Source organism: Copadichromis virginalis, linkage group LG17, assembly GCF_057382275.1.
Source record: "Copadichromis virginalis isolate Kocher_CV1m ecotype Utaka linkage group LG17, C_Virginalis_male_GT1.1, whole genome shotgun sequence".
Taxonomy (NCBI): domain Eukaryota; kingdom Metazoa; phylum Chordata; class Actinopteri; order Cichliformes; family Cichlidae; genus Copadichromis; species Copadichromis virginalis.
This window is the reverse complement of record NC_140634.1, coordinates 17,989,833-18,015,731: the sequence shown is the minus strand read 5'-3', so window position 1 is coordinate 18,015,731 and position 25,899 is coordinate 17,989,833. Positions and strand designations below refer to the sequence as shown.

General features: G+C 44.8%; 2 protein-coding genes across 5 annotated transcripts in view; one reads left to right on the top strand and one right to left on the bottom strand.

Annotated features, from left to right (window-relative positions):
* Positions 1 to 16,065, top strand: part of phf21b (PHD finger protein 21B) — a 90,458-nt gene extending 74,393 nt beyond the window's left edge. For both annotated transcript variants that reach the window (XM_085436371.1, XM_085436370.1), the window contains exons 4-14: positions 6,002 to 6,094; positions 7,234 to 7,554; positions 8,196 to 8,312; positions 8,411 to 8,462; positions 8,650 to 8,726; positions 8,832 to 8,886; positions 9,362 to 9,384; positions 9,747 to 9,905; positions 9,999 to 10,065; positions 10,141 to 10,244; positions 11,568 to 16,065. In XM_085436371.1, coding sequence (XP_085292497.1) covers positions 6,002 to 6,094; positions 7,234 to 7,554; positions 8,196 to 8,312; positions 8,411 to 8,462; positions 8,650 to 8,726; positions 8,832 to 8,886; positions 9,362 to 9,384; positions 9,747 to 9,905; positions 9,999 to 10,065; positions 10,141 to 10,244; positions 11,568 to 11,828 — 1,329 coding nt within the window. In that variant the 3' untranslated portion in view covers positions 11,829 to 16,065. The remainder of the gene's footprint in view (positions 1 to 6,001; positions 6,095 to 7,233; positions 7,555 to 8,195; positions 8,313 to 8,410; positions 8,463 to 8,649; positions 8,727 to 8,831; positions 8,887 to 9,361; positions 9,385 to 9,746; positions 9,906 to 9,998; positions 10,066 to 10,140; positions 10,245 to 11,567) is intronic.
* Positions 16,066 to 16,714: 649 nt separating this feature from the next.
* LOC146689256 (rho GTPase-activating protein 8-like) lies at positions 16,715 to 24,638 on the bottom strand. Of its 3 annotated transcripts, none has more exons than XM_085436376.1 (13): positions 24,557 to 24,638; positions 24,284 to 24,327; positions 20,609 to 20,737; positions 20,438 to 20,525; positions 20,225 to 20,356; positions 19,490 to 19,576; positions 19,281 to 19,379; positions 19,093 to 19,203; positions 18,948 to 19,021; positions 18,674 to 18,751; positions 17,956 to 18,084; positions 17,763 to 17,866; positions 16,715 to 17,340 (listed from the first exon to the last, which is right to left on the bottom strand). In XM_085436376.1, exons 2-13 carry the CDS (start codon positions 24,321 to 24,323, stop codon positions 17,143 to 17,145), a joined length of 1,269 nt encoding a protein of 422 aa, XP_085292502.1. In that variant the 5' UTR covers positions 24,324 to 24,327; positions 24,557 to 24,638; the 3' UTR covers positions 16,715 to 17,142. The 3 variants fall into 3 exon arrangements, with proteins under 3 accessions (XP_085292502.1, XP_085292501.1, XP_085292503.1); XM_085436375.1 differs by having other exon boundaries at positions 24,284 to 24,324; XM_085436377.1 differs by lacking the exon at positions 24,557 to 24,638 and adding an exon at positions 24,419 to 24,546 and having other exon boundaries at positions 24,284 to 24,324.
* Between the last annotated feature and the right edge of the window lie 1,261 nt (positions 24,639 to 25,899).

Sequence of the window (25,899 nt, the reverse complement as noted above, 5' to 3'; positions counted from 1 at the left end):
GAAAAGCGCTATACAAATGCAGGCCATTTTACCATTTGTTTAACACGGACCAGAAAATGAACACGTGACAATTGACAGTCCCACGACATTCAGGCTACATAACTGGACACTCGATGGTGTTGACTGTTCTTCACACATCACCAGGGGACCGGTCAGGGTGGGTTTGCATTTCAGGTCTAAATTTTATATGAAGTGAATCTGACCCTGATGATAAGCAGGTTCCTGGCAAGCTGATGGAATTAGGTTTACTCAGCCTGCACTTAGAGGCTTTTTGTGAAGCTTGTGGCCTTGGCCTTGTGCTTCCTGTCTTCTGTCAGTTTGAGGCTTCTTACAGGTGGACGATCAGCTGCTCAGCTGCCGTTGCCTCTACTTGGGATGCAAAGCAGGTCGAACGTTTGGTGCGATAAGGCAGCTGCTTTTCATCATCGTGTCACTTTGGACAAACCCAGACTGGCTCTCCTCCTCCTCCTCTGTCAGGTGGTGGAGGTGAATGCTTTGGGCAGCAGGACTCTCTCAGCTCTTTATGGCTGCATTGTTCAGCCGAAGCCAGCGCTCCTCACCCAGCTGCCATAAAAGAAAAAATAAACCCTCACTCTCCCCGACGCTTTTCTTGCCTCCATCAATTGAGAGTCGGTGGCTCATGTGTGAACTGAGATGAGGAGGGGGGGAGGCAGGTCACTCCGACCACCTGGCCGCTAATTTGCAGATCAATAATGAGTTGTAATGGGACTGCTGCTCTGCATGAGTGCACACATTACAGCTGCATTGTTTCAGCACTTCAGTGAACTCTGAGTGCCGCTACACACACACACACACACACAGTTTCTCTGTGCAGAGAGACGGGGATGCCGAGGTGCCGCCGTGACCCGCTTTACAAATTCAAATCAGACTGTGTTCAGACGTCCCCCTCCTGCTGGTGGGGTTCATTATCTCTGCCAAGCAGGTGAGGCCTCGGTCTTTCACACACGACTCGAACAGTTTGGGGCATTTGGTAGAAAGTTTTGCTCCGAGTTTTTGAATTTGTTTTAATCATTTCAAGCTTTTCAAACACTTTGAGGTGAGGACCTTTTTCCATCATCTTTATTTGAAGGCTGGTGATTTGGCTTCTCCCAAATAAGAAAACTAAATGCTCACTCAACAAAGCAAAATCTAACCTAAAAACTCCAGACAGTTAAAGTAAATGTGTTACAGCCATGTGTTCCATGTACTGGAGTTTCTCAGCTGTAAATCCTTAAGAACAAATAAAGAAGTTCAAAATATAAAAGTGCATCATAACGATGCCCAAACCATCTTAAACAACTCAACAATATTTGACCTTTTGAATTTGTCTGAACCCATTTAAAAACCAACATCAACATCCTGAACAATGTTTAAAGTAGAAATTGTTGAAAAGCTTTGCTAAATGCCTCTTTATCCAGCCCTAAAACTACCCTAAACACCCAAACACCATCCTGAACAGAAACTGATTTTAAACTAGTCTCAAACAACATCATCAACATCTCCCTGAATGTCTGAAATCTGGTTGTAAAAAAGCATTTAAAACAGCGTTTCAGCCGGCGCCGAAACAGAATGGAGAAATCTGCATCTTCAGCACTGGGCCAGAGTTTATCTGAAGATGACATCAGAAACATTCAGCATGAGCGAGTGCTGCCTCAGAGGAAGGGATTCAAAATAGAAATCATAAAATGTCGGATTTTATTCAGATTTGTTATGAAGCCGGTGAGAAAGCAGCAGTTTTACGTGAGCTGGAGATAATTGGGGCTGGTTTCAGTCAGCTGTGAACCCTGGCTACTGATTGGAGCTGAGCTCAGCGCATGTTAGCTGAAGTGGAGGTACAGAGAGGCTGCGAGGAGGCCAAATCTGTTTGAAAGTCGTCCACTTTAACGCCAATCCTGCCTCTCTCTTTCATGACTCTCCTTCTCGCCGCCTTCCAAAGACATCTTTATCCTCTTAAAAACAGCAGCCAAGGTCATCGGTGCCGTCCGCCTCCAAGGCTCGTCAAAGCCAGAGGAAGGTAGACGGCCCCTTCAAGTGGTCTGCACGAGCACAGAGGGTCCGCAGAGAGCGACGGTCGCATTAATCATTATTTCATTTGTCAGCTGGAAGAGAAGAGAAGGCAGAGGACAAACACGCATGCTGTATCTGCTGCTGATTTAGCTGGGCTCGGTTCAGTCACAGGAACTCAGGATTCAGGCTTCACCTCCCAGACCCCAAAACCGGGGTTTCATCTGCAGCCCATCATTTACTTTGAGATATGTAAGTGTGTGTCTAGGGAGAAGTGCGAGGTCATAGACACAGACCAAACAGGCTGAAATAGATTTATTCATAAAGAGCTCTTCAGTGAGAGCGCCTCAGACTGAAGCACAGAAACACAGAGTGATACTTCAGTCTCTCTGGCTCAGATCTGCTCAGTCATTTCTCAGGATTTGGGGCTAAACAAGGACTTCTAAACATTTCCATGAACATCTGTGACTTCAGTAACCATGACGACCACAGGAACAGCATTAGTGTTAACCTGACAGGAGCGTCCGTGAGGAAACATGGATCCTTTTTATTCATTGACCTCCTTACAGCTAAAACCTCAGTATAGATCATGAAGCCGTGCAACAATCGACCTTTTTGATCATCAGCTTGTTTGATCCTCACAGCTTCATAAGTCCCGCAGACATCTGCATGAGCATCAGCTCGTTTATCTTCATTACAAACTGCAGTCAGATCAGTTTTAAGTGTCAGAGTGACGATCGATCAGGGTCTGAAATCTGCGTCGCTACTCTGTCTGATCTGTTTTCTTCACCAAGTGCATTCTGGCTAAACTTTAAAGGGTCGTCTCGGCATGTGGGGTGGAGGTGTGATCAGAGCATGTTGGAGTAGATGAAAGCTCTCCTTTTACCTACATTTAGAGGTGGGGATCGTCGCCCTGCTGTGAGTCCTCCCGGGTTGGAATCATTTTCTCATATTTTGGAATTTTTGTGTTTGCTGAGATAGAAACGGTTAATTCTACTCTGATGATGGATCAGTTTTGGTCCAGTCGATGAATTCTGTGATTCGTGATAAAGTTTGAAGGCAGCTTTAATTTGATTTTTAATAATTGGAGGTATTTAACAAGCATGCTGCGCTGCACGTTCACTTTAATCAGCACCAATCACAGACTCAAGGGCAGGAGGAGGAAGTTTTACTTTCGGTCAGCACGTTTGTTTTGTGCAGGTTTCAGAAACGAGTGTCTGCTGCGTCTTCATCATCATCATCATCATCAGTGTTCAAGTTTCACCGCTGAGAGCGTGAATGAAGTCGGTATGAAGCACAGACGGAACCAGAATTATAATATTTCCTGATCAATGTTCAATTTTAAAAAGATGTTTTTAACATAAAAATCACATTTGATTGTTTAAAAACCTTTTGAAAGGAACATTTGTGTACTATTTTGTATGTGTACCAGTTTTTAATGTTTACTGTTTCATAAATAAGCAAACCTGTGCCCCTGTACCATAAAACACATTTAATTAAACTACAGCATCATATTCAGTACATGTATGAATAAATAATCAAATATTTTACATGCACAGCCGGGCCATACCCCGAGGTTAGCAGGGTTCAGGCCAGTGACCAAAGACTGTCTGAATTATGTTGTTATAAACACTGAGCTGCACTAACATGCTCACAGAGAAGTCACAGAGGTCACAGAGGTCAAACTCAGGATTTCAGGTTCAAATGAGAAAGATTCTCTTCTTATTTCCAGCTTTCTGTTTTCCTGCTGAGTCAGATTGTGAAACAGCGCCCCCGGTGGACAGAGTCCCCCTGTTTTTTGTAGAAACACTGAGTGCAGCTGAAGCTGCTGATGCTGCAAACCGATTCTGAAATGTGTCGTCTCTGCTGTGTGTGCGCCTCCTCCTCCTCCTCTTCCTGCTGCCGCTGCTGCTGTCGTCATGAAAAACCAAAGTTCATAACCTCCAAGGCTCGCCCGCCTCAGGCCATAAACCGTCCTTTGACCTGTTGAGACTCCAACACTGCTCACTGTTTACAGCGTTTACCCATCAAAAGTGGATGTGACGCAGAAAAGTCAGAGAAACTTCTGAGCTGATCTGTGAACACAGAGCTTTAATTTTTATGTCACCACCACAGTTTGAGAATTGAAGCTGTACTTTGTAAAACAGCTGCTCCTGGATCAGCTACTGATGAACAATCTTTAATTTATTTTAATTACAGCCAGAATAGTTCAATAAACACAAAACTCTTCCTTTGTTGACTTTCACATGTTGTGGTTTCATATTTCAGTCTTCCCCTTATATCAAGTGTTCCAGATGGATGTTTGCATTGAACATCTTCCTAATAATGAAGTCAGAGTATGAACAGTAACCCCACCCACCTGCTTCTTAAGCCTTTTCTTTACAAGGACAGCCAATCAGAAGGAATTGGGAGGAGCTAAAGGAGCAGCCGTGGGTCAGAGACAGGAGAATTATTCTGATCCGTGTGTCATACCGAGCCGCTGCAGCAGGGTCCAGAAACAGATCCGGTTTAATGAAATCAAAGCTGATTGGACGGAAGAGGAGTTTGGCTTTATTTTTCTGTTTTCAGTTCTTCTCGTAGATGCCACAAACACAGTATCCTCGTCTGAATGTGACCCCGGCCCCTCCTCTCTGGTTTATCGCAGCAGGCCTGCGAGACTAGGGGAGGAGGACAGTGTATGTGCTGTAGAGCCTTGGTCTGCCTCGGTCATAGTGTAAACTTAAAGAAGGAAGCAGAGAAAATTCATTAAAAACAAGAAATCACTGGGCCGAGGAGGAGGGGGAGAAGGTCTCCTGAAGAGAGGGTGCTTAGGCTTGGAGGAAAGAGGCAGCAATTACCAAAATGAAAGCACTGCAAGAATTTTCATCTCTGCAGTTGCCATGGAAACCAACCTCGTCCTCCTCCTCGCTATGGAGCCGCAGCTCAATACAATGGAACGAAGGGATTTTCATAGAAGAAGAAAGGAGGGGAGGGAGCTGCCAGGAAACATGGAGGAGACGCTTGTGGCTCATTTATAGGTTAGTCTGACAGAAGGAGTTGGCCAATCAGGGTGCAGACATCAGAGGGGGGACAGGGGGCGCTGTGACGGGGCAGCACGCTTTAAAAGGAGATTAAACAGAGGGAGCAGAGACGACCAACAGGGAGGGGGGATGGGGGGTGGGAGAGGAGAGGACCAACAGAGAGGAAGGGAAGGAAGAAAGGAGTCATTTCACTGACTGCTGCAATATTTTATGCATTAAACAGTAAAAATCGATTTCTGGTATTTATTTTTGTACAGTTTGGAAACACAGACTGAACTTTGAGTGTTTTGAATGAATTCAGTGATCTGACTGTAATTAGGCACTCCTGAGATTCTGTACCGACTCTTCCAGCAGGTGGAAGATGTTTTAAAGTTTCCACTGAGCTCCTCTGAGCAGCAGCAGCTACTTAAACAAAGAGAAGTCCTCGTTAGTTTGAAGTGACGACCCACTCGGCTGCTTTTCTGTCTGTTATTTATTTGTTGCCTGGCAACAGGAAGAAGTAAAACGCTGCTGACTAACGAGACGCTGGAAACTGAACGACTTCCTGAGGAAGATTTCTTCTAATGAAGTTGTGAGTTTCATGAGACCAGCCGCGCAACAGCTCAGAAAGGCGGAGCTTCTCGTTACGGCCCGCCCCACTGCTGCGGTTTGACTTGTCTGAGCAGAATAATCTCAGGTTCAGGTTAATGAAACGGTTTCCCAGCATGCAGGAGTGCTGTGGTTTGATGTAGGAGCAGCTCCCCTTGTGGTTAGTGTTTGTTACCACAGCAGAATGAGCCCACTGGACTATATGAATTAAAGAGTTCATGTGGCAGACTGACCCCGTGTTGTGTGTCAGTGATGATGCTGAGCAGATGGATTTAGACGCCGGACTCGTTTGAATCCTGCTTCAGGCGGGTGATCAGTTTGTTGATTTGTGCTTTCTGTGTTGGTGCTCGAGGAGCTTCCTGCTGAATAACTGCGTTTGTGTGTTTCAGATGCTGGGAACTCTCACTGCTGTGCCCATCAAGGTGCCTCAAGTCAGCTCCCTGCACCGGCTGGCAGGACAAGCAGCCACTGTGCTACCTCAGGTAAAACCACTTGCTAGGTCGTCCTTGTTAGTCTGACTCCACATCACGATAATGTGTCAGGGTCAGCAGAACAGTCTGAGTCTGTAACAGTAGCTGCTTCAAGCTGAAAGCACCAGAATGATGAAATCAAAGTGTTTCTGCTGAGCAGCTCAGTGCAGAGTTTAAAGCAGAGCTTCAGGTTTGATCTGCGGGAGAACGCCCACTTCTTCTTCTGTCTTTGTAAAAGCTGCAGAGTCGCTTTGTTTTGTGCTTCAGTGACACTGTGAGCTGCTTCACACACTGTAACAGTAAATACAAGACCGCTGAGGAGCGAGGAGGGAAAAAGAACAATTACGAGAAAAAAGAAAAGAGGAGCAGGAAGATGAAAAAGAAGATGAAGGAGGAGAAGACCAGGGAAAAAGAAAGAGGGAGATAAGTAGGAACTAGAGGAAGTGAAGAAGGAAGGAATGGAGGATGGAAAAGATGAGTTTTTTTACAACCCCTTTTAACTGTTTGTATTGTTTATATTGTCTATTTTATTACTTAACCTTCTGTTTATTTTAACCTTTTTGTACAGCGCTTTGTGACTACCTGTCTACGAAAAGCGCTTAATAAACTTTACTTACTTACTTACTTACTTAACTGGATGAAGACTAAAAAGAGTAAGAAGATGAAGAGTAGGAGGAAGAGTTTTTTTGTGAAGCTGGGTTGTGTCTCTAAATCAGTGAAAATAAAAGTTTTATTTGGACGGTTCCTTTTTTCAATGAAACATTTGAATGGGATAAATTTGCATGGGATTTTATTTTGAAAGTCTTTCCCAGGTGGAAGTAAATCAAATGAAGTTTGGACACACTTGAAGAACCTGCAACATCCAGCAGGGGGCAGCAGAAACCAGAGCAGCACCACAGAGCTCACAGTTTCAGTCCCTTCATCATTTATCAGAAAATCCTCTCATAAATGTCTGAACTCAGTGTAACAGTGTTGACTCCTGCCTCACAGTGTGACTAGTTTAAACCATCATCTTCACCATCCTCCTCATCGTCGGGTATTCTTCGGATCAGGGGTGACACGTCATGCTCAGTCTCAATGATTTGTCCGAGTGCTTCAGGAAAAGTTGAGTGTGTGTTGTTAAAGGCTGTCCTCCTGATGTCCCCCTGCAGGTCAGGCCAAAGACCCAGATCCCCGACAGCCTTCCCCACAGCCCCTGCCAGGAGCTGCAGCCTCTCAGCCTGCAGCGGGCCGCCGCCGTGGTCAGCCCCAAGAGCCAGGGCCCCACCCTGCCCACCGCCAACAGCACCTTCAGCCCCGACCACCAGCCCAACGGCCAGAGCGATGCCTCACCGACCTCGGCCCCGTCGGGGGGCCCCGACTCTAGCAGCCCCGTCCACCACGCCTCTGCGGGGCCTGGCGTGGCCTACGCCATCATTGCTGCCTCCCCCGCCACCGGCAATGGGATGTCTACTGTCAGCGAGGCTGTCAAGGTGCGAAAAACAGACAGAAACCACGTTAATAATAATAATAATAATAATAATAATAATAATAAACCATTCCCCTCCTGGGAAATGGTTTGGACAGCTTTGGACATGTTTCCAGCCTTTAAGTCAAACTTTCATATTGAGCCATTTGTTAGTTTTCTTTGGTGCCCCCTGGTGGCGGAGCCTGCTGAAACTCAACTGTTTTTACTGTTGATCAATGTGTTTGTGTCTGATTACTAAAGCTAAACTCAGACTTCACTGAAGCTGGTTTAAAGATTTTTAATCTGGTTAAATGAAATCGAAAGGAGCCAGTTGAGGTGGTTCGGGCATCGGACAAGGATGCCCCCTGGGCACCTCCTGGATGAGGTTTTCCGGCATGTCCCACCGGGAGGAGGCCCCGGGGCAGACCCAGGACACGCTGGAGAGATTATATCTCTCGGCTGGCCTGGAAACGCCTTGGTGTTCCCCCCGGATAAGCTGGAGGAGGTGGCTAGGGAGAGGGAGGTCTGGGCTTCCCTGCTTGGGCTGCTGCCCCTGCGACCCGGCCCCGGATAAGTGGAAGAAAATGGATGGATGGATAAATGAAACCGGAAGTCATCTACACGGGGCAGGTCACATCTCCTCTGACGTCACCTGTTTGTTTTCAGGTGATTATCATCCAGCCGCAGGCGCCCAGCAGCACCGAGGGGTCCCCGGCCCCGCCCACCCCCAAATCCCCATCCACCCCCAAATCCACATCCCTGAAGAAAGACGAGGACCCCGAGGTGAGACGTTACTCTTCATCTTCATCATCATTACAGTCAGCAGTCAAATCCAACTGAACTTCATCCTCACGTCGTCTCTCTCTCTCTCACTTTTCCAGAAAATCGCCTTCATGGTCGCCCTCGGCCTCGTCACCACTGAGCACCTGGAAGGTGAGTTTCCGGCTGCTCAGAAGTAACCAAGTACTTTTACTCGAGTACTAACCTGATCGACTTTATGTGTCAGCTGCTCCTCATTACATTTTGAACAATTCAGAGAAAACATTAAAAAAAAGCTGAAGGTACACTCTGTTAGCAGATGAAACAGCAGTTTTTAAAGTGTTTGTGTTTCTGTGAACAGAAATCCAGATGAAGAGGCAGGAAAGGAAGAGGAGAAGCACAGCCAACCCGGCCTACAGCGGTCTGTTCGAGCCAGAGGTAAGAGAGCCAAAAAACGCTGCGATCGCCTTTAATCTAGATTAAATGAGGAATGTGAGTAGTGCTTGTGTTCATGCTCTCACTCTGTCCCTCGTGTCCCTGCAGCGTAAACGCCTGGCGTCACATTACCTGAGCAGCTCACTCTTCCTGTCAGCACGAGGTAAGGAACAGCTCACCATCCTCTGCCTGCATCAGCATGTTTACACAGCTCACAATCAAACACTTTAACTCCACGTTCTCACAGTTTTAAAGTCAGTTTCATCTCTCATTACCCAGCAGCAAAAGCAGTGAAACATGACCTTTAACCTCATGGGCTATTTCACTGATCCTGAACTGAACTGTTCAAATTTGGTTCCGAATGTGCCGATTTCACCTTCAAGTCCTCACGATTCATGGTTCAGACATCACTGGACTCCCTAGGGTGACCTCTGACCTGCCAGCAGGAAGTAGCACATGCTGATGCTCATTCACTCATTCCTTCATTCACTCATTCACTCAGCTCATTGATTGCAGTGATCTGATTGGTTGATCTTGACTCGGTTACTAACCTACCTGAGATGTTTTAACTGAATGGCCTGCACGGCTTCTCCTCTAACCTGCCACTAACCTCTGCTCTGCTTCAATCCACATGCTAGACTCTGAGGATTTCTGCTGGAAGGTAGGTCATGTGATTCATGATGTCATACCCGTGTTTCAGGTCTTCTGTTTTCAGATGTGCATTAAAGTTCTTCATTTAAATCATCAGCCCGTCTCTCTTTTCACTGTCACTGACACTGCGAGATCATAGGCTAGCAATGTGTCAATCCCAGGTAGCCCCGCCCTAAACTGTCCCCTGCTTCTTGCTCTTCTAATGGGACGTCATTTCCAAAATGAGCTACATGTTTTATTGCAAAAGTATCAGATGGAGTTCACTGAGCTCAGGGGTCAGCTGGCTGGAGGCTCCCCCTGCTGGCTGTTAGAGAAAATGCAGACCCTGGTGGATGAGACCGGTACTGATGGATGCTTTTCGTGCTCTGACAGCAGGACTTGGAGCATGATGACCACTGTGCCGTATGTAAGGAGGACGGCGAGCTGCAGCAATGCCACAATTGTCCTCGAGCTTTTCACCCCACCTGCCTCCACCCACCGCTCAAAACCCCACCCAGAGGCCCCTGGTACTGCCCCAAGTGCCAGAAGAAGGTACGACCTTCCCGTCCTCACAGGTTCAAAGGTTTTTGGCTTTCGGTGCTTAGCATGTGTGTCTAACAGCATCGATCTGTTTTCGCTGTCCAGGTCCTGAATAAGGAGAACATGTCATGGCCACAGAACTTCGTTCAGTCCTACGTTACACACAAGACGGGTAAGACACGCGGTGAGCGGCCATGTTTGTCCGAGCGTACTGACGGTGCACTGATACATGTTTGTGTGTGAGCAGTGAGGCAGGAGGAGAAGCGACGGCTGCTGAGGAGGAACAACGAGCTGAAGAAAGAGTGTGCTCACCTGGAGGAACAAGACAAGCAGCTCAACAAGACACTCAAAGTACGAACACACACAGAGTTCAGCGACACACTGTGGTCACAGGTCTGGGTCCAACTTTTCCTGCGCTTTTGATCCTTCGTAACTTCGTAGGTGCAGCAGCAGTCTTCACATTATAAGTCTTTCAGTGGGTTTAAAACTGATTTGGTTGCAATTTCTACAAGAGCTTAAATGTGAAACTTTCATGTGGACATGGATGCTGTAGTTTGGGAAAAATAACACAAATTAACTTTAAAAAAAACACATTATATATAGTTCAATTTTATTTACATAGTGTTAATTCACAACAATAACCACCTCATGGTGTTTTATACTGGAGTGACTTTATAATAATAGATTATGAAGATTTATGAATAGAATGAAGAAGAAACACTCAGTGCATCATGGGAATCCCCCAGTACCTATTGCAGCATAACTAAGGTAGGATTCAGGGTCACCTGATCCAGGCCTAACTATATGCTTTAACAAAAAGGAAAGTTTGAAGCCTAATCTTAAAAGTAGAGAACAGTACAGAAGAGCAGCCCGAAAACTGAAGGCTGTGCTTCCCATTCTGCTTTTAGGAACACTAGTACTTCTAGGAACAACAAGTAAGCCTTAAGGAAATGTATGGTCCAGAGGATGTGGACATTTCCTGTTTAGACAGCTTGATTAATCCTAATTTAGATTTCTGTTTTAACTGATAAAACACTCCTGTTGTCTTCCATAGATGGTTTCTCCATTTTGAAGTGTTTTCCTTTTTAGAGTTTAGTTACTAAAAGCTTCACTTGCACTGGCCAGCTCACCATCATTAACAGCACTAAATCAGAAAGGTGACTCATTACACATTTATTAGTGCACTGCATGGAAACACCACCAGAGGGCAGTATGCAGTAGTAAACAGCTGAGCTCAGTGAGCTGTGAAACAGAAAAAGGCATGCTAAACAGAGTGTAAGGGCCTGCTGATGAAGGCGAGGCAGCTAGCTAAAAAACGAAGCACTTTAAACTGCTGTCACCTTCAGATGAATGGAAGAAGGGTTCAACTGTGTTTAGCACGCCTCGTTTCTGTTTCATAGCTCATTGACCTCAGCTGTTAACACTACATACTGCCCGGCATTTTAAAGCATTGTATCATTGGCCTCTCAGTAGCCATCCCTGGTAGAACCCACGTTCCATTCAGGCAGATGGGACTGAACACCTGGTTATACCTGATTTTAACACCTGATCTGTAGCACGTAATACATGTCCCCAGATGAGTGATCAGGATGCAGCTCACATGCTAATGCTGGGTGTGCCGGTGTACCTGTTGTACCTGACAGGAAGTTGCTCTTCTGTTTCCTGTTGCTGCAGCAATGCATGGACCTGCGGGAGCGCCTGCTGGGGCAGCAGAGAAACACTCAGGCGTCGCTCGACCGTCTCAAAACTCTCATTAGGTTGATCCAACGCGACCAGCTCATCCAGGTCACCATGACGACCACCGCCACCATCGCCACGTCGCTGCTCTCACAGTCCTGGATCAAATCCACCAGCACCACCGCCGCCGCCACCCCGCCGGGCCCCTCGGCCACGCCCCTGCAGACAAGCCACAGCCAGGACGACGTCAACATCTAGCCCCGCCCACCAGAGCTCCGAGTTTTTCCACAGAGGGCAGCGGTGATGATTTCTTTAGTCAGAAAAATATTGATGAAGAGCCTCTATCCTCCACACGATTCAAGTATTTTTTAAAACCCAACACCTACAGTGCTTACGAGATTTCTTTTTTTAAGTTCTTTTCTATTTATTAACATTCTTGGCCTTAATGTATTTATTACAAAAAGTTCGATTACAGCGTGGCGGCGGGAACGCGCGGCCCAGAAGATATTTCCCTTTTTTGAAACACAGGTCTGATTCCTGTCCTGCGTATAGAGAGAGAGAACAGTAGAGTTAGAGTAGATCCAGGATGGATGGAAGTGGACGGACTGTACATTGATATATCTGAGTAAATGTTTGTTCTCATTCTCCTATGAACAATGTTTTTGCCATAATGATTCAGGAAAATGTTTTCATCGTGTATGTGAACGCATACGAGCCTTCAAACAAAAGCAGAGAATAACTTTTTTCAGTATTAATAGAGTTAAAGTCAAAGAAAAAAAGTATTTAAGATTAAACTACAGAAATTAGCATTTCTAGTGGAGATTTTAGTATTTTCATGCTGATGCCTGTTGAAAAATGTAAGTTTGGAGTATTCAAGGGGATCACTGTACATATGTTGTATTATTATTATTATTATTATCACCATCATGATCATCGCAGGGTTTTTCTTTTTCGGTTTTCAAACTTTACCGAAGTCACACGTCTGAACGAGACGAGTTCCTGCTCGTTTAAAACATCCACTTCCTGTTTGACAGCCGAGCCAGAGAAACATGCCAGACATATCTTCATTAAAATTCATTTCCTATTTAAATCAATAGTAAATATTGATGCATCTAGATTGTAAAAATAACTGCAGAGCTTCACATTCTCTTTAAGGTTTAGTCGAAGAAAAGCAGAAAACAAACCATGCAAACTCTAACCTTTGCTCTTGAAAAACTAAGACTGCACTTAAAAAGTCAAAACTGCTCTGAAGCTCTGAATGATATGAGTTATTAGAAAACCATTTATAAAAACCGCTGAGCCCGACATTAAACTGGATTTAATTGGTTCAAACACCATGATGGTCAGATACCATGAGCGCCGACAGTAGGACCACAAATGTTTGATCTCCAGTGAACCAACACAGACCTTACGGGAGGTTCACACACAGGCCCAGCACTGAGTTTGTCTGCTGCTCACCGTGCAGCCAGTGCACGCTCTGCTGGACAGGCTGCTCCTCATTCATCCTCAGCACATTATCTGCATCATGCTCAGTTTGAAAAGCCCAAAATGTTTCAGTATCAGATACGTGTATGCTGAAGCAGACAGAAGAAGCTGCTTCCACATTTACGAGGGGTCAACACAACACGTTTAATCTGGAGAGTTTTACTCCTGATGTGACCTCAAACTGATTTTTGTCTCATTTCAACATCACCCATCAAAATACTGAGTCAAGTCCTGTTAGACCACAGGAGAAACACATTCACGGCTTTAATATTAAGAACCAGCAGATCTTCAGTAGTCTCTGAATAAACTGTAAGCTGTACTTCTCTCTTCGTGCTGAGCTAAAGTAAAAAAATCCCGCTCTGCTGTCACAGGAAGTGATTGGTTAAGTGGGCGGGGACCGCCGTGTTTGCTCACAGCTGCACTCGAACACGCCGGCGTTCAGTCGATGTGACCCACCCGCCCCCTCTCACCTTTAACCAGTATAAAAAATATGCCAAAAACATTTTGTTGTTTTTGTACTGGGATCAGTAATGTGCTTTTTTCTTCCCCTGCCCGTTTTTATATTTTTCGCTTTTTTTACTCGTGTTTTTCGAACAGCGACATGCCTGTTAATCCGACTGATGAACACTGCCTCAAGTACAAATTGTTTGAAATCCAGGGTTTGCGTCTTTGTTGCGTCATTTTATAAACACGTTGATCGGAAATGGGACCGCTCTGTCAAACTGTCGGCGGGCCGGGACGCCGCTGTCAGTCCATTTGTCTCGCTAGTCTTCCTGCTGGTCCAGAGAGGTTCCATTTGAGTGTTATGAAGTTAGATTTAGTACATTTTTTATTTCTTTATCATGCAGCTCTCAACTTCCTGTCGATGCACAAACATGAAGAAACGGTCAGAAAAACAAAGGCTTTATCAGGAGGACGGGAAGGAATACATAAAGACGTGATTTTATTTTATGAGTCATATCAAGTCCAAAATACCGAAAAGATCCTTAATGTTGGAGAAACATCATCTGCACAAAAGATTAAAAAGCAGCCAAGCGACTCTGAATGAAAGAAACGATGAGCAATACATCGGCAAAACGGTTCCAAAGTGACTTCACTCCAAAAACACGTGCAAAGGCCTCCATCGGCTTTTGACCGTGCTGAGAGACAAAAGTGGGCACGGAAACACGACAGCCTGACTTTTCCAAAAGATGCTTTGAAGCTGACGCCTGAAATCTGTGCACCTTCACGTCCATTAGGTTTTAAAGAAAAATTGAATTTTAGAACCTCAACCCAAATCGAATAAATCAGGGGCACAGAGACTGAAAGGATTTTTGGTTTGTTCTGCTTTCATTTTGGCTTAAATCTGCGAACATGTTCATAATGATGGATTCTTGTAACTCCAAGAGTCAGTAACATGAACTGACAAAATAAATAAAAGAACAGACGGTATCAAAAAGGATTAATTTTAAACTACTGAGAGTAAGAAGAAGGCGTAGGTTGTGAAGGTGCACAGATGACAGACACCTCGGCTGACCGAGGGATCCCAACCTCAGATGAACGTCTCTCAGCACCAAATTTTCCTGCGTCCGTCGTTCTCTCCATCGTCAAATGAACAAGTAGTTTTTCAGAATAAGAGCTCTGTCCGATTACAGAGCCTGGAAGGAAATAATTTTCCTAAATTCTGACCCCAAAGTGCTGATCTCTGAACCATGTGCTCAGGTTAGTGAGTCCTGGTGCAAATAAAATGTTTTACATCAGAGGAAAGCAGCACATTGACGAAGAGATGCACGGGGATCTGTGTGGCTACCTTAGCTAAAGAAGTCTTGGATTCAGCCCTTTCAAAATAAAACGGTTCAGTTTATGCTCCTGCATTATTAGTCAACACAAAAGGTCATCAACACCTTTTTTTTCACTAACTTTGTTAACCTCACAGCAGCCATATTGTTTAAAAGGCACCAACAGCACAAATTTGGTCCAGTCCAGACTCCAGTTGGCTGAGGTGAGGCCTAGGAGACAGCTAGTAGCTACAGCCACCACCATCACCTGCCAGTCAAAGAGGTCCCGCGAACTGCAAACTTTAAACCTTAATACAGTTTAAAACAGTTGAGTTATAAAAACTTTCTTCCCCTTACAGTTGTTTGTCTCTGACTCCAGATATGAACCTCAAACTGTTACGTCTCCTTCTTCTCCAGTATACAAAACTGTCATCTGCATATGGAGACACTCATTCATCTCTTTTACTTCCTCTTATCTTTATTCTGTATCAAAAGTTTCATACAGTTGTTATAATGGGGGAAATTATCTAAAGAGACCAACAGTTTTTGTATCAGGCTGTAAACATGTTTATTTTTACTGACTCACTGCTGCTGCCTCTGGTGGATATTAGAGCTTAACGTAACTTAACTCTTGAACTAAACTCTTCCTGGCTCTGAATTTGAGACGAACCTTCAGTAAAGTGTAAAAACATAAGATTAAATCTTTGAGGGTGACGTGAATGATGCCATGTGATGCATATCGAGTAGGGAAATAAAACCAGAAGGAAACCATATCAGCGCTCTGTGCCACGTCCATGCTCCGCCCCTTTAAAATGAACAAACCTGTCCCTGCGAGCGAACCTCTTCATCCGTTTCTAGAAATCCTCTCCGGGAGAAACTGTGCAGTGCTTAAACAGATCTATTTTAATACACGAGTCGACATTTGAACAAAAACATTTTTATATTCTTTTATGGAGGAGCAAAACGAGAAAACAGAACATTGGATTTTCTATTGTTTGCCAGTTCTGCATTCTGACTTCTCGCTTCGGTGTATTATTTTAACCACGAGGCGGCGGCGACGGCGATACGAGGGTGTTTAGATGGAAGTGAAGTGTGTGTTGGCTGTGGAAGTAGAAGTTTTCTTTGTCATTGATAAGGGGACTGTCCAGTGGATAGTGTGTATAGGAAAGTGTTTGTCTTAAATATGCCAATGTAGTTTTTCTTCTTTATGATGCATTAAAAAGCGGATTGATGGAAGGTGGTAAATGGTTAAAGAGTAGTCTCACCTTTTTGTACCAAGTTCTTACGAAAAATTTAATCATTAATAAACAAAATTCAAGAATAAAAACGGCTCAAATTTGTTTTATTCTTAGCAGTTTCTCTACAGTCTGCTCTTATTTTGAAAGTCCAGCCCTTGTGTTTCCTAGCAGCTGACTCACTGATGAGGATTTTGCTTTGGTGGTCCTCCTCCAGCTCTCAGACCACCTGAAGGTTCACGTTCACCTCTTATCTGAAGAAAACGTGGTTCAGAGCAGGAATGAATCACCTTCACACCAGAAAGCCGAGGGCTGAACCTGAACTCACCTGCGCACGGGTCTCCTCAGGCTCGGATTTTACTCAATTGTAGATGAGGATTCTGATTTCTGCTCAGTGTGAAGCAGAACTTTCTGAATTTGAGGCTCACAATGAAATAAGAGCGTGCTCAGTTTGAGCAGTTACAGGTAAAGTGACCTCAGGAGAGGCTGAAGGTGAGATCGGCTGAATTTAAATTGGGGACAGAAAATGGGGCAAGCTGACCGTGTACCTGCATGCTCATTGGCTAATGAACATACACTTCTTGGACGAAGCTGCTCAGCATCAACCAACCTTTTTTCTCCAATAATGCGTAAAGTCCAACAGTGGGAAAATAAAATCTAAACAAAAACAGGTGAAAGCAGAGAATTTATCACATATAAAGGTACATATAAAAGATAAACCTCTGGGTGTCTTCTATCAGGAAAACATTCTGTCTGTACAAACCTGATGAAGACGGCGCTCTGAGGGTTTGAGGTTGTTACAAAAACAAAACTTACTGCAATCAGTTTTTACATTTGGCGGTCTACACTCGACAGAAACACAAAATACCACAAACATGGAAACGGATTCCAGCTTCTCGTCCAATCAGATCACCTCCAGTGTTATTACTTCATTAAAGATGAAACACTTAAACTATAAATAAAACCAGTAACATCACCATCATGAGTCCAAACGTGAAGGTTCATGCTTGGAGGTTCACCTTGCATTTGACCTTTTTAAAAACGATAAGAGTTAAAAAAAACAACAAAAAAAAAAAAAACAGTTGCCGCCGTCCTTCAGGGCATCACCTGTGCAGGTGGGCAGCGGGAGCCGAACACTGTGTGGACGTGCTCGATGAGGAGCTCAGCGAAGATGTTGATAGGGGTCAAAGCGGTCAGGGAGATGGAGCCGTGACGAGGCCAGACCAGGTTCACGCCAAAAACACACGCCAAGTTAGATGGAGACATCTTGTTTATGATGCTTTCCTGAGATACCTGAAGGGGGCGCCGCACAGGCGAGAGAGAGGGAACAGAGAAAAGACATCAACAAACTGGAAAGGTGCTGCAGCATTCAGTTTGACCTGCTGGTGGCAGTGGTGTCTCACTGTTAGAGTAAAGTCACCGATACACAAACAAGTCCGACAGATCAAATGATGTTTTTGTATATTTAAGATGATTTTTATTGTAACTTATTTCCATATTCGAAGGCGTTGCTGTTTGAGTCGTTTCATATGTGACGTCACAAGTATGTAAATCAGCTGCTGAGACTGCTTCATTTTACAAATCTGACCAGCCATCTCCGTTTACAGTCTCAACTTTACAGCAATAAAAATCTGTTTGCTCCAATCAGCTGTTTGTGTGTCTGATCGATCACCTCCTGATTGGTGCTTCTCATGCTCATCTGAGCTGTGACTCACCTGGTGCAGGAAGCACAGCAGGTACTTTGCCACAATGAAATTATGTTCAGGTAGACTCTCGACGATCTGTTTGCATCGGGTCACCCGCAGACTGCTCTCCACATCTGTAACCAATCAAAAACCACTTTAGTCTCTAGAGAACACAGCCCCTTTTTCTTCTTCTCCTGCACAAATGTGGAAGTGCGGGACTCACGGAGCAGCTCCTGGACCTGGCTGTAGACCCGGAAGGTGAGCAATGGCTCAGGAAGCTCTCTGAGGAATGTCTTCAGGATCACGGCAGGAACGTGCACATCTCCTATCTGCTCGAAGTTCACCGGCTTCCCTGCATGAGTTTAAATAAAGTTAACTTTATTGACAATGCTATTTTTCACAGATCCTGAACTCAAATTTATCCACAAATTTTAAAAATGAAGATATGAAAATAAAATAAAAAATAAGATATTTTTTATAAAATAAAAAAATAGTCCAATAGAAAAAATGGAAACAAAAACAAATATTTGAATCAAACTACAAGAAACAAAAAATAATACATAAGATAAATATAATCAAACTTCATAAAATAACATTAATAAATTGGAACTACAGCAGTGTAGCTTATATGAGTGGAAAAAGGATTGAAGAGGTTTTTTGGGTGAGCAGTACAGTAAAATCATGAATCAGAATCACCAGGAGCAGCTGTGATCGATTGATCACCTGGAGATTGATCTGTGATCATGCTGATCTTAAATGTTACGTTCATGAACACGAGCTGTTTCCCATTTCTCACAGTTATCTCCATCTGAAGGCGTCACCTCGCACGGCAGGAAGTTCATTTAATGCAACATTGGCCTCAGCATGACTTCCTGTCTGTTTTTTTTTTTTTTATGACGATCTGAGAGCCCCTTCTGCTGAGGCAGGGAGACCCCACTCACCCAGGTTGTAGAGTTTCTGTACTTCCTTAATGAGCTGAACCCGAGCCGATCGCCTGAAGAGCCCCTCAGTCCTCAGACCTGAAACACACCGTGATGCATTCACTGACATCAGCTGACAACGTTTTTCTCCGGTTTACAGTCGACTGCAGATCATCTCCTCACAAACTCTGATCACAGGTCTCACCTTACTGACCTCACTTTATCTGACTATCCAGACAGAGCTCTCAACTGGATCAGGTGACCCTGAACTCACTGTTCTGAGATGAAGCCTCACCTTTCTCCTTCAGGTATGTGACAGTCTGGGTCATCACAGGTGGGATGACGGCCTCTCGGTTCTTCTCTCTGATGCTGTCAGAAAACATGTTTCATTGATTAAAACCGCTCGTTAGCGATCGACTAAACTACAGAGTGACACTCACTACTGCAGACTAACGCCGAACTGCTGGGTGGGCAGGGGGGGCCGGGGCGGGGGTGTTTTCACAGAGGGCGGGGGTCCTCCTTTCTGAGTCGCTCGCAGCTCCTCGTCATGTCTGTGGAGAGACGATAAACACGGTGAGGAGCCGTTGGGCGTCCGAGCTGTTGGGCGTCCGAGCCGAGGAGCACCGACCTGAGCACTTCTGGAGGGATGAAGAGCTGCTCGTAGTTCAGGTGTTCCCGAAGCTCAGCCAAGTAGTTCACATACGTCAGCTTCCTCCCAAACTTGTGACTGCAAACAGAGAAGAAGAGAAGAAGAAGAAGAAGAATCAGCTGCAGCGTGACCGAGAGCAGCTAGAGAACTTCCTGCTAAGCCTCAGGTGTGCTCAGGTACATCTGTACCTGATCAGAGGTTTGAAAAGGTTCCAGACGATTCGGATGAAGTTGGTGGGATGGACAACGTACAGAGCCTTCAGGTTCTTCTTGTACCTGAAACACATGTGAACACACCTGCTGAATAATCCACTAAAATGAGCAGTCTGGTTCTCGGTCCATGATCTGTGGCTCTCCCTGACGGATCGTGATACCACGGTAACCTGATCGATACCACTTCTCAGAGACAGGTGAACAGGTAGAATCGACCCTGATGCACCCCTCAGGACTCATTGCTGCACCTCAACACAACTTTAAGCACATTTGAAGAGCTAAAGAGGTCCAGATATGTCCCTCAGTGCAGAGCCCGGTACCACATTTTTTAAAAGGTCATTTTTTGCACTTTTACAATTAAAAGGTCCAAATAAATAGAATCTGATTGAATCGAGTTGAATGCAAAACTGATCGACCGACCAGCCTGTAGACCCCGGCGGCTGTTACGTCCTCTGACTGAAGGCTGGAGTAAAGCTGGAGGTTCTAGTTCTCCACAGAAACGCTAAAACGTCTCTGAGACTGAAGTTCGGAGTAAACTGTGGAGGGTCTGAAAGGGTTTCCTGCTGTATAGGAGCTGATGGTGCAGCTGGTCCACACACTCTGACGTCACACTGAGCATGCTCTGTAGCAGACCTGAACTTGAGGTTCTGGTCTCTGCAATAAAGCGCTGAACTTGACTCATAAAGAGTACAAGAAATTGAGGTGACCTACTTCCTGTCGAACTCGCTGTAAGCCTCTCGTAGCCACTTGAGAGACGGCTTGTTGCTGCTCCTCAGGCCATAGTGAAAGTACACCAGGATGTAGTCCATCTCCACGTACTGGTCCAGTGTGAACTTCAGGTACCTGCAGACAGAGAACATTGTGAAAACCAACCACAGAGGACCTGTATGTCTCTGACCATGGCAGGCTGCAACATGGACTCACTCGAGCAGGCGGCGGTGATTCAGCTGGTGCGAAGGTGGTAGGCAGCAGCTGCTAAAGACAATCAGCTTCCTGCCGTAGTGGTCGTCCCCTGGAACCAAAAACGGCGAGAATATTAGCAGATCGTTAGCATTGGTGGATCGTTCTGAACTGGTTGACTGAAGCGGAGCTTACCCGAAACCTGGATGATGCCGTGTCGAGCCACGTCGTAATACGGGTGGGAGGGGTCGAGACTTGGTGTGCTGACTGTAGGAGCTGATGGACCGTCTGTGACACAACTGCCCTCCTCCTCCTTCTGCAGCTCTGTTAGAGGAAGAACCACCTGAGTAACTCACACAGACAGTGTCTGTCTGTTTGATTGAGTGTGTATGTGTCTCTGCCTGCCTGCGTGTGTCTGAGGTGCATTTGAACTCTTTAAAGTTTTCCTTTACAGCTGACTGATCAGCTGATCCATCAGGAGCTTCCACATTTAGTCAGTAACAGAAGATCCTTCACAATAAAAACCTGCAGATGTAACCACTGGTTATATTTGAGATTAAAAAAGTAACTGACCAATCAGATCTCTGGAAAATGACCTCACCATTGTGTCTGTAGTAAAGTGTGAAGTGGGCGTGACACTCGTCAGCTTCAGTGTGAGCTATAAATTCTGATTAATAACCCTGATATGACGCCAAGCTGCTCCCCTCTCCTTTGAAGAAGTCAAAGTTTAGCCTGAGAATAATCACATGTGATAAATTGCTCATTTATGAACCTGAGGAGAAGAAATTACACATCAGTGTTTCCCCGTCACAGCACAGACCTCCAGAATAGAACAGTTCCACTTCTGGACATTCCTCTGACGTTACTGTCACAGACCTGAAGTTACTGTTTCACAATTTCTAATCTTAGCTTTCTCTGTAACATCAGTCTCTCTGCTATCAGAAGATCTGTTTCTAATTGGTCAACAGCTGATAACTTCGCCTCATTCATGAGACTTGAGCCAGACTGGTAACAGGAACCTGCTCCTTCTGACCTCATCAAGGTCTTATCTGCTGCTCTCGGTCTCCATGTTCAAGTCAGGCTGCCCTCCGAGGTCCCAACCTCAGACACAGCTTCACAAAGACTATCCAAACACAGTTACACACATCATCATCATTATCATCGTCACCATCATCACCACCTGAGTTTTGGCTGAGTTTTTAGAAATGACCGGTGATTAGTTCTGAATTCCAAACGTGTAGCTCCGCCCATTTCCGAGATGACTTCCTGAGATCAGTGATTATCAGGGTGGAAACTGGAGCTGTAATCTGTGCTCGGGAAGTTTGTTGTAAACACACAGCAAGGTTGATAACAGACAGGAAGTGACCCAAGCGCACAAAGGCCGACTTTAGCCCCGAGCAGGAGCTGCCCAACAATCAGAGCCAGGGCGCTGGGCTGTAGTTTTCCTGCTGGAGAAACCGAAAGCTTCGTCTGCAGGTTTTAAAGTGTGCCAGCATCCTGTGACCGCAGGCCAACTCAGACCGCTGTGCTTCCATCGATCCATGTCTAACTGACACGTGTGTTATTTATGTGACCGGACAGCACAGTGACAATGACCTGAAGAGGAAAATGACTCATGCTGTTCAAACATTTCTACAAATAAAAATCTGAAATGTGTGGCGTGCATTTATTTTCAGCCTCTTTTCCTCTAAGACCCCTGGATCAAACGCAGGTCACTAATAGGACACCAACAGGTCACCTCTGTCCAGCTGTTCTGTGACAGCCTCAGAGGTCCCTGAAAGAACAGCAGTGAACAAACAGCAGGTGGGTTTGAAGGAGCGGAGGTTATAAACAGATCTCAGGCTTTGAGAGCCTCACAGAGATCCACTCACTCCGTCATCCACAGGAAGAGTAAGCAATGGCTGAGAGGCACACAGTCACTGTGGAGCAGCTGCTGAGATCCACAGTCTGTCCACAGGTCATCAGTTATAATAATCATAATAATAATAACAACAAATTTTATTTAAAAGCGCCTTTCAAGACACCCAAGGACAAAACTAAGACCAATAAAAAACAAGATAAAATAAACAAACAATAAGTTCACACAGAAAGAGGCGAAAAGAAGGCAGAGCAAGTTGGCTAGAAGAAAAAGATGGAATTGAGCGAGCAGAAGAGGTGGTGCTTAACAGGTCTGAAAGGTAAGGAGGAGCAAGGTTATGAAGGGCCTTGAAGGCGAACAGAAGAAGCTTGAATACTATTCTGAATTTCACAGGAAGCCAGTGAAGTTCCTGAAGGACAAGGGTGATGCGCTGGTAGGAGGGGGTTCTGGTAATAATGCGGGCAGCGGAGTTTTGAAACAGTTGAAGCTTATGAAGGGATTTTTGGGTGAGACCATGTAAGAGAAAATTACAATAGTCACTGTGGGAGGTAACAAGACTATGAACAAGAATGGACACAGACTGAGTCGAAAGAGAAGGATGTGAACGGGTGAGATCATTGGTCTGCAATTTATAGGATAGTGAGCTGTCAAGGATAACACCAAGGCTCTTAACCTGATGTGAAGGGAAAACTGTGGAGTTGTCAATAGTGAGAGTGAAATGATTTGCCTTCAGTAGGTTGGATCTAGTGCCAATAAGTAGAATTTCAGTTTTATCCTCATTGAGCTTAAGAAAGTTGGAGCTGAACCAGGATTTTAACTGGGATAAGTAATCTGAAATAGAAGAAGTTGGAGGGAGGAATCGGACCTGTGGGAGAGATATAACTGGGATATATAGATATATATATATATGTTACCAGCAAAACAGTGAAAGTAGGGATCAACTTTAAAATGGTACCAAGAGGGAGGATGTATATTATGAAGAGAAGAGGGCCTAAGACTGAACCTTAGGGTACACCAGCAGTGACTGGGAATAGACGAGAGCAGAATGATTTAAGTTGGATAAACTGGGAGCGGTCAAGGAGATATGATTGGAAGCAGGCTAGAGGTGTGTCAGAGATGCCAAGAGAGGAAAGTCTGTTTAGAAGGATGGAGTGAGAGAGTGTCAAAGGCTTGAACTTAGATCCATAAGAACAAGAATGTTGAGAAGACTAGAGTCAGCCTCAAGTACAAGACACACAGCAGGGGCTCTGGTCACATGAGACCAAAACACAAACCCAACACTGCACATGAACCTAACAGAGCATCGTGCTCGTCTCCAGCAGGCAGATGAGAAGGTGGACAAAGGTAAAACAGACGGTGCTGCAGAGGAACGCTCAGATACAAGTCTAGACCCGAATCAAGGCACTCACAAACGAGCTCCAGACAGCTGAACTCACATGCTTCTCAGATTTTTACTAAAAACTTCTGAACACCACGAATCATTTTCCTTGCACCTCACAGTGAAGCACAGCCATGTGCTGCTCTGTTACATTAATGTGGGCTGACAGCAACACCGACTCCTAACATCTGAACTCTTCTCAGGCCGACTCAGACTTCATTGAAGAGAGTGAAACACGCAGCAGCAGATTAAAGCCGGACCTCCTGCTGTGGATCATCTCAAACGCTGTCTGTGACGGTCTGTCGTTTCTCTTCATTAGAGAACATCAGTATGAACATGTACTGTGAGCAGCTGACCCTCCATCATGCAGCTAACCACCGGGTAGAACATCACCACGTCCCTAAGCCTGCAAACATCTGCTCTCCTCTCTGTTTACATTCAACCTTACTGCTGAGCCGAGTATGCTTTACAATCTACATGACACAGCCACAAACACGACTAGAAAAGCTCTCAGAGCTACCTCACCAACCACAGAGTCAATACAACACCCCCCTCCCATTACTACAGGAAGCGCTGAGAAGTTTCCAGGAAAGCACCTGACAAACCAGGACCTGGAAAGCCGCTGCACACTCACCGATTTCTGCCAGCTGCTCCAGATCAGCCGAGGAGCTCATTCTGCTGGAAGAGAGCAGAGACTGATCAAAACAAAACAAAAAACCAAACAATCACACACACCCCTCCGGAGCGAACTGAAACCTATACAGCGCACCTGAAAACACCTGAGTTGCTCTTCAAACTCGCGGTTACCCGCCGCGCGCGCTCTCTTTTCCGTTTTTTTTTAGCTGCACGCGGTTCACGTAGCCCTCCAATCAGTGCTAGGAGGAGGAGAAGGGGGCCAGAAACTCACCTGAGGCCGGTGAGGTGACGTTACAAACCGCCAAGCGCACAGGTAACAAACATCCAAACTTCCTCCAACTACCGCGGGCTGGCCGGCGCTCTGCGCATGCTCAGAGCACAGGGGTTTCCCACAGCGACTCTCCGGAAAATAAAAGGAAAAATATACTAATAAAAGCAGAACTTTATTTATTTTTTATATTTGTAATCGAAACATTTTTAGATTTAAATCCTGACGTGAGCGTTTGCTCTCGGCTCTGAATCACATTTTTAATCGAACTGCTTTTTTAAAGATTTATTTCCTCCTGAGTGTGACGCATGAGCGCGTGGCAGTAAAAGTGCAGCTGAATCAGGCTTCAAACATCAGATCAAATTATTTTGCCTCAAATGATTTTTCATTCAAACTTTTTTTTGTATTTGTGAGATGAACCTTCTTCCTCCTGTTGTTGCAGCAGAAGTCATGTGGTGCGTTGAATTTGTCAATATTTTGTCACATTTTAAGCGTTTTCTACCACATGAATATATATTTGTGCATTATCGTTCGGATTTATTTTATTTCAAATAATAAATTTTCTAATTTTAATGCCATATTATTTCTTTATTTTTCTTTGTTGTGTTTATCTTAAAAATAAATTTTCTTCAATACATTTGATGTTTTCCAGGGGTCCCCCCCCCCCCCCTTTTAAATTTGTAGATAAAATTCAATAAGAACATTTAGAGAGTTAAACTGGTGTTTGGTGCACAGAAATCCTAAATCATGGATTTTTCTCCAAAGTGAGCAGTGTGTTCTTTAAACTACACGATTACCTATTTTATAGATGAAGGTGATCACAGAGGGAGGTCACAGCCTTCCTACACTCCAAAGGAAAATCAGGAAAGTGAAGCTGGTGTGAGATTATTATTCTATCATATGTTATCCTATGCCTGTAATCGAAATGAGTGAATCATTATACTGCTGTAAGCCCCATCATACTTATTATAGAGAGTATGATCAGTAGTTTTAGTTTACATTATACTTCTGAATTAAGAAAATGTGAAAATCATTAGATTTCTTAGATAGGTTTATATTATCCTATACTGTTGATTTACTGTGAATGAATAACACTGTTTCATGACATTTCATACTGCTGAGTTATGAAGAGCATATTGTTTGCAGAGGGCCTTGCTGTCTGATAACGGAGGAGACGGACCACATTCCACAAGAGTTTCACCCCCACCTGTTTTCTGCAAGCAGAAAGACAGGGAGCCAAGGCCATAAGTCAGGCTCAGCCAGGAGTTAGAAAACATGTGAATGTTAGGATTTTACGACTAGGTGGGGGCCATCAGAGGCTATAAGAGAGGAACCCTCCACCGTTT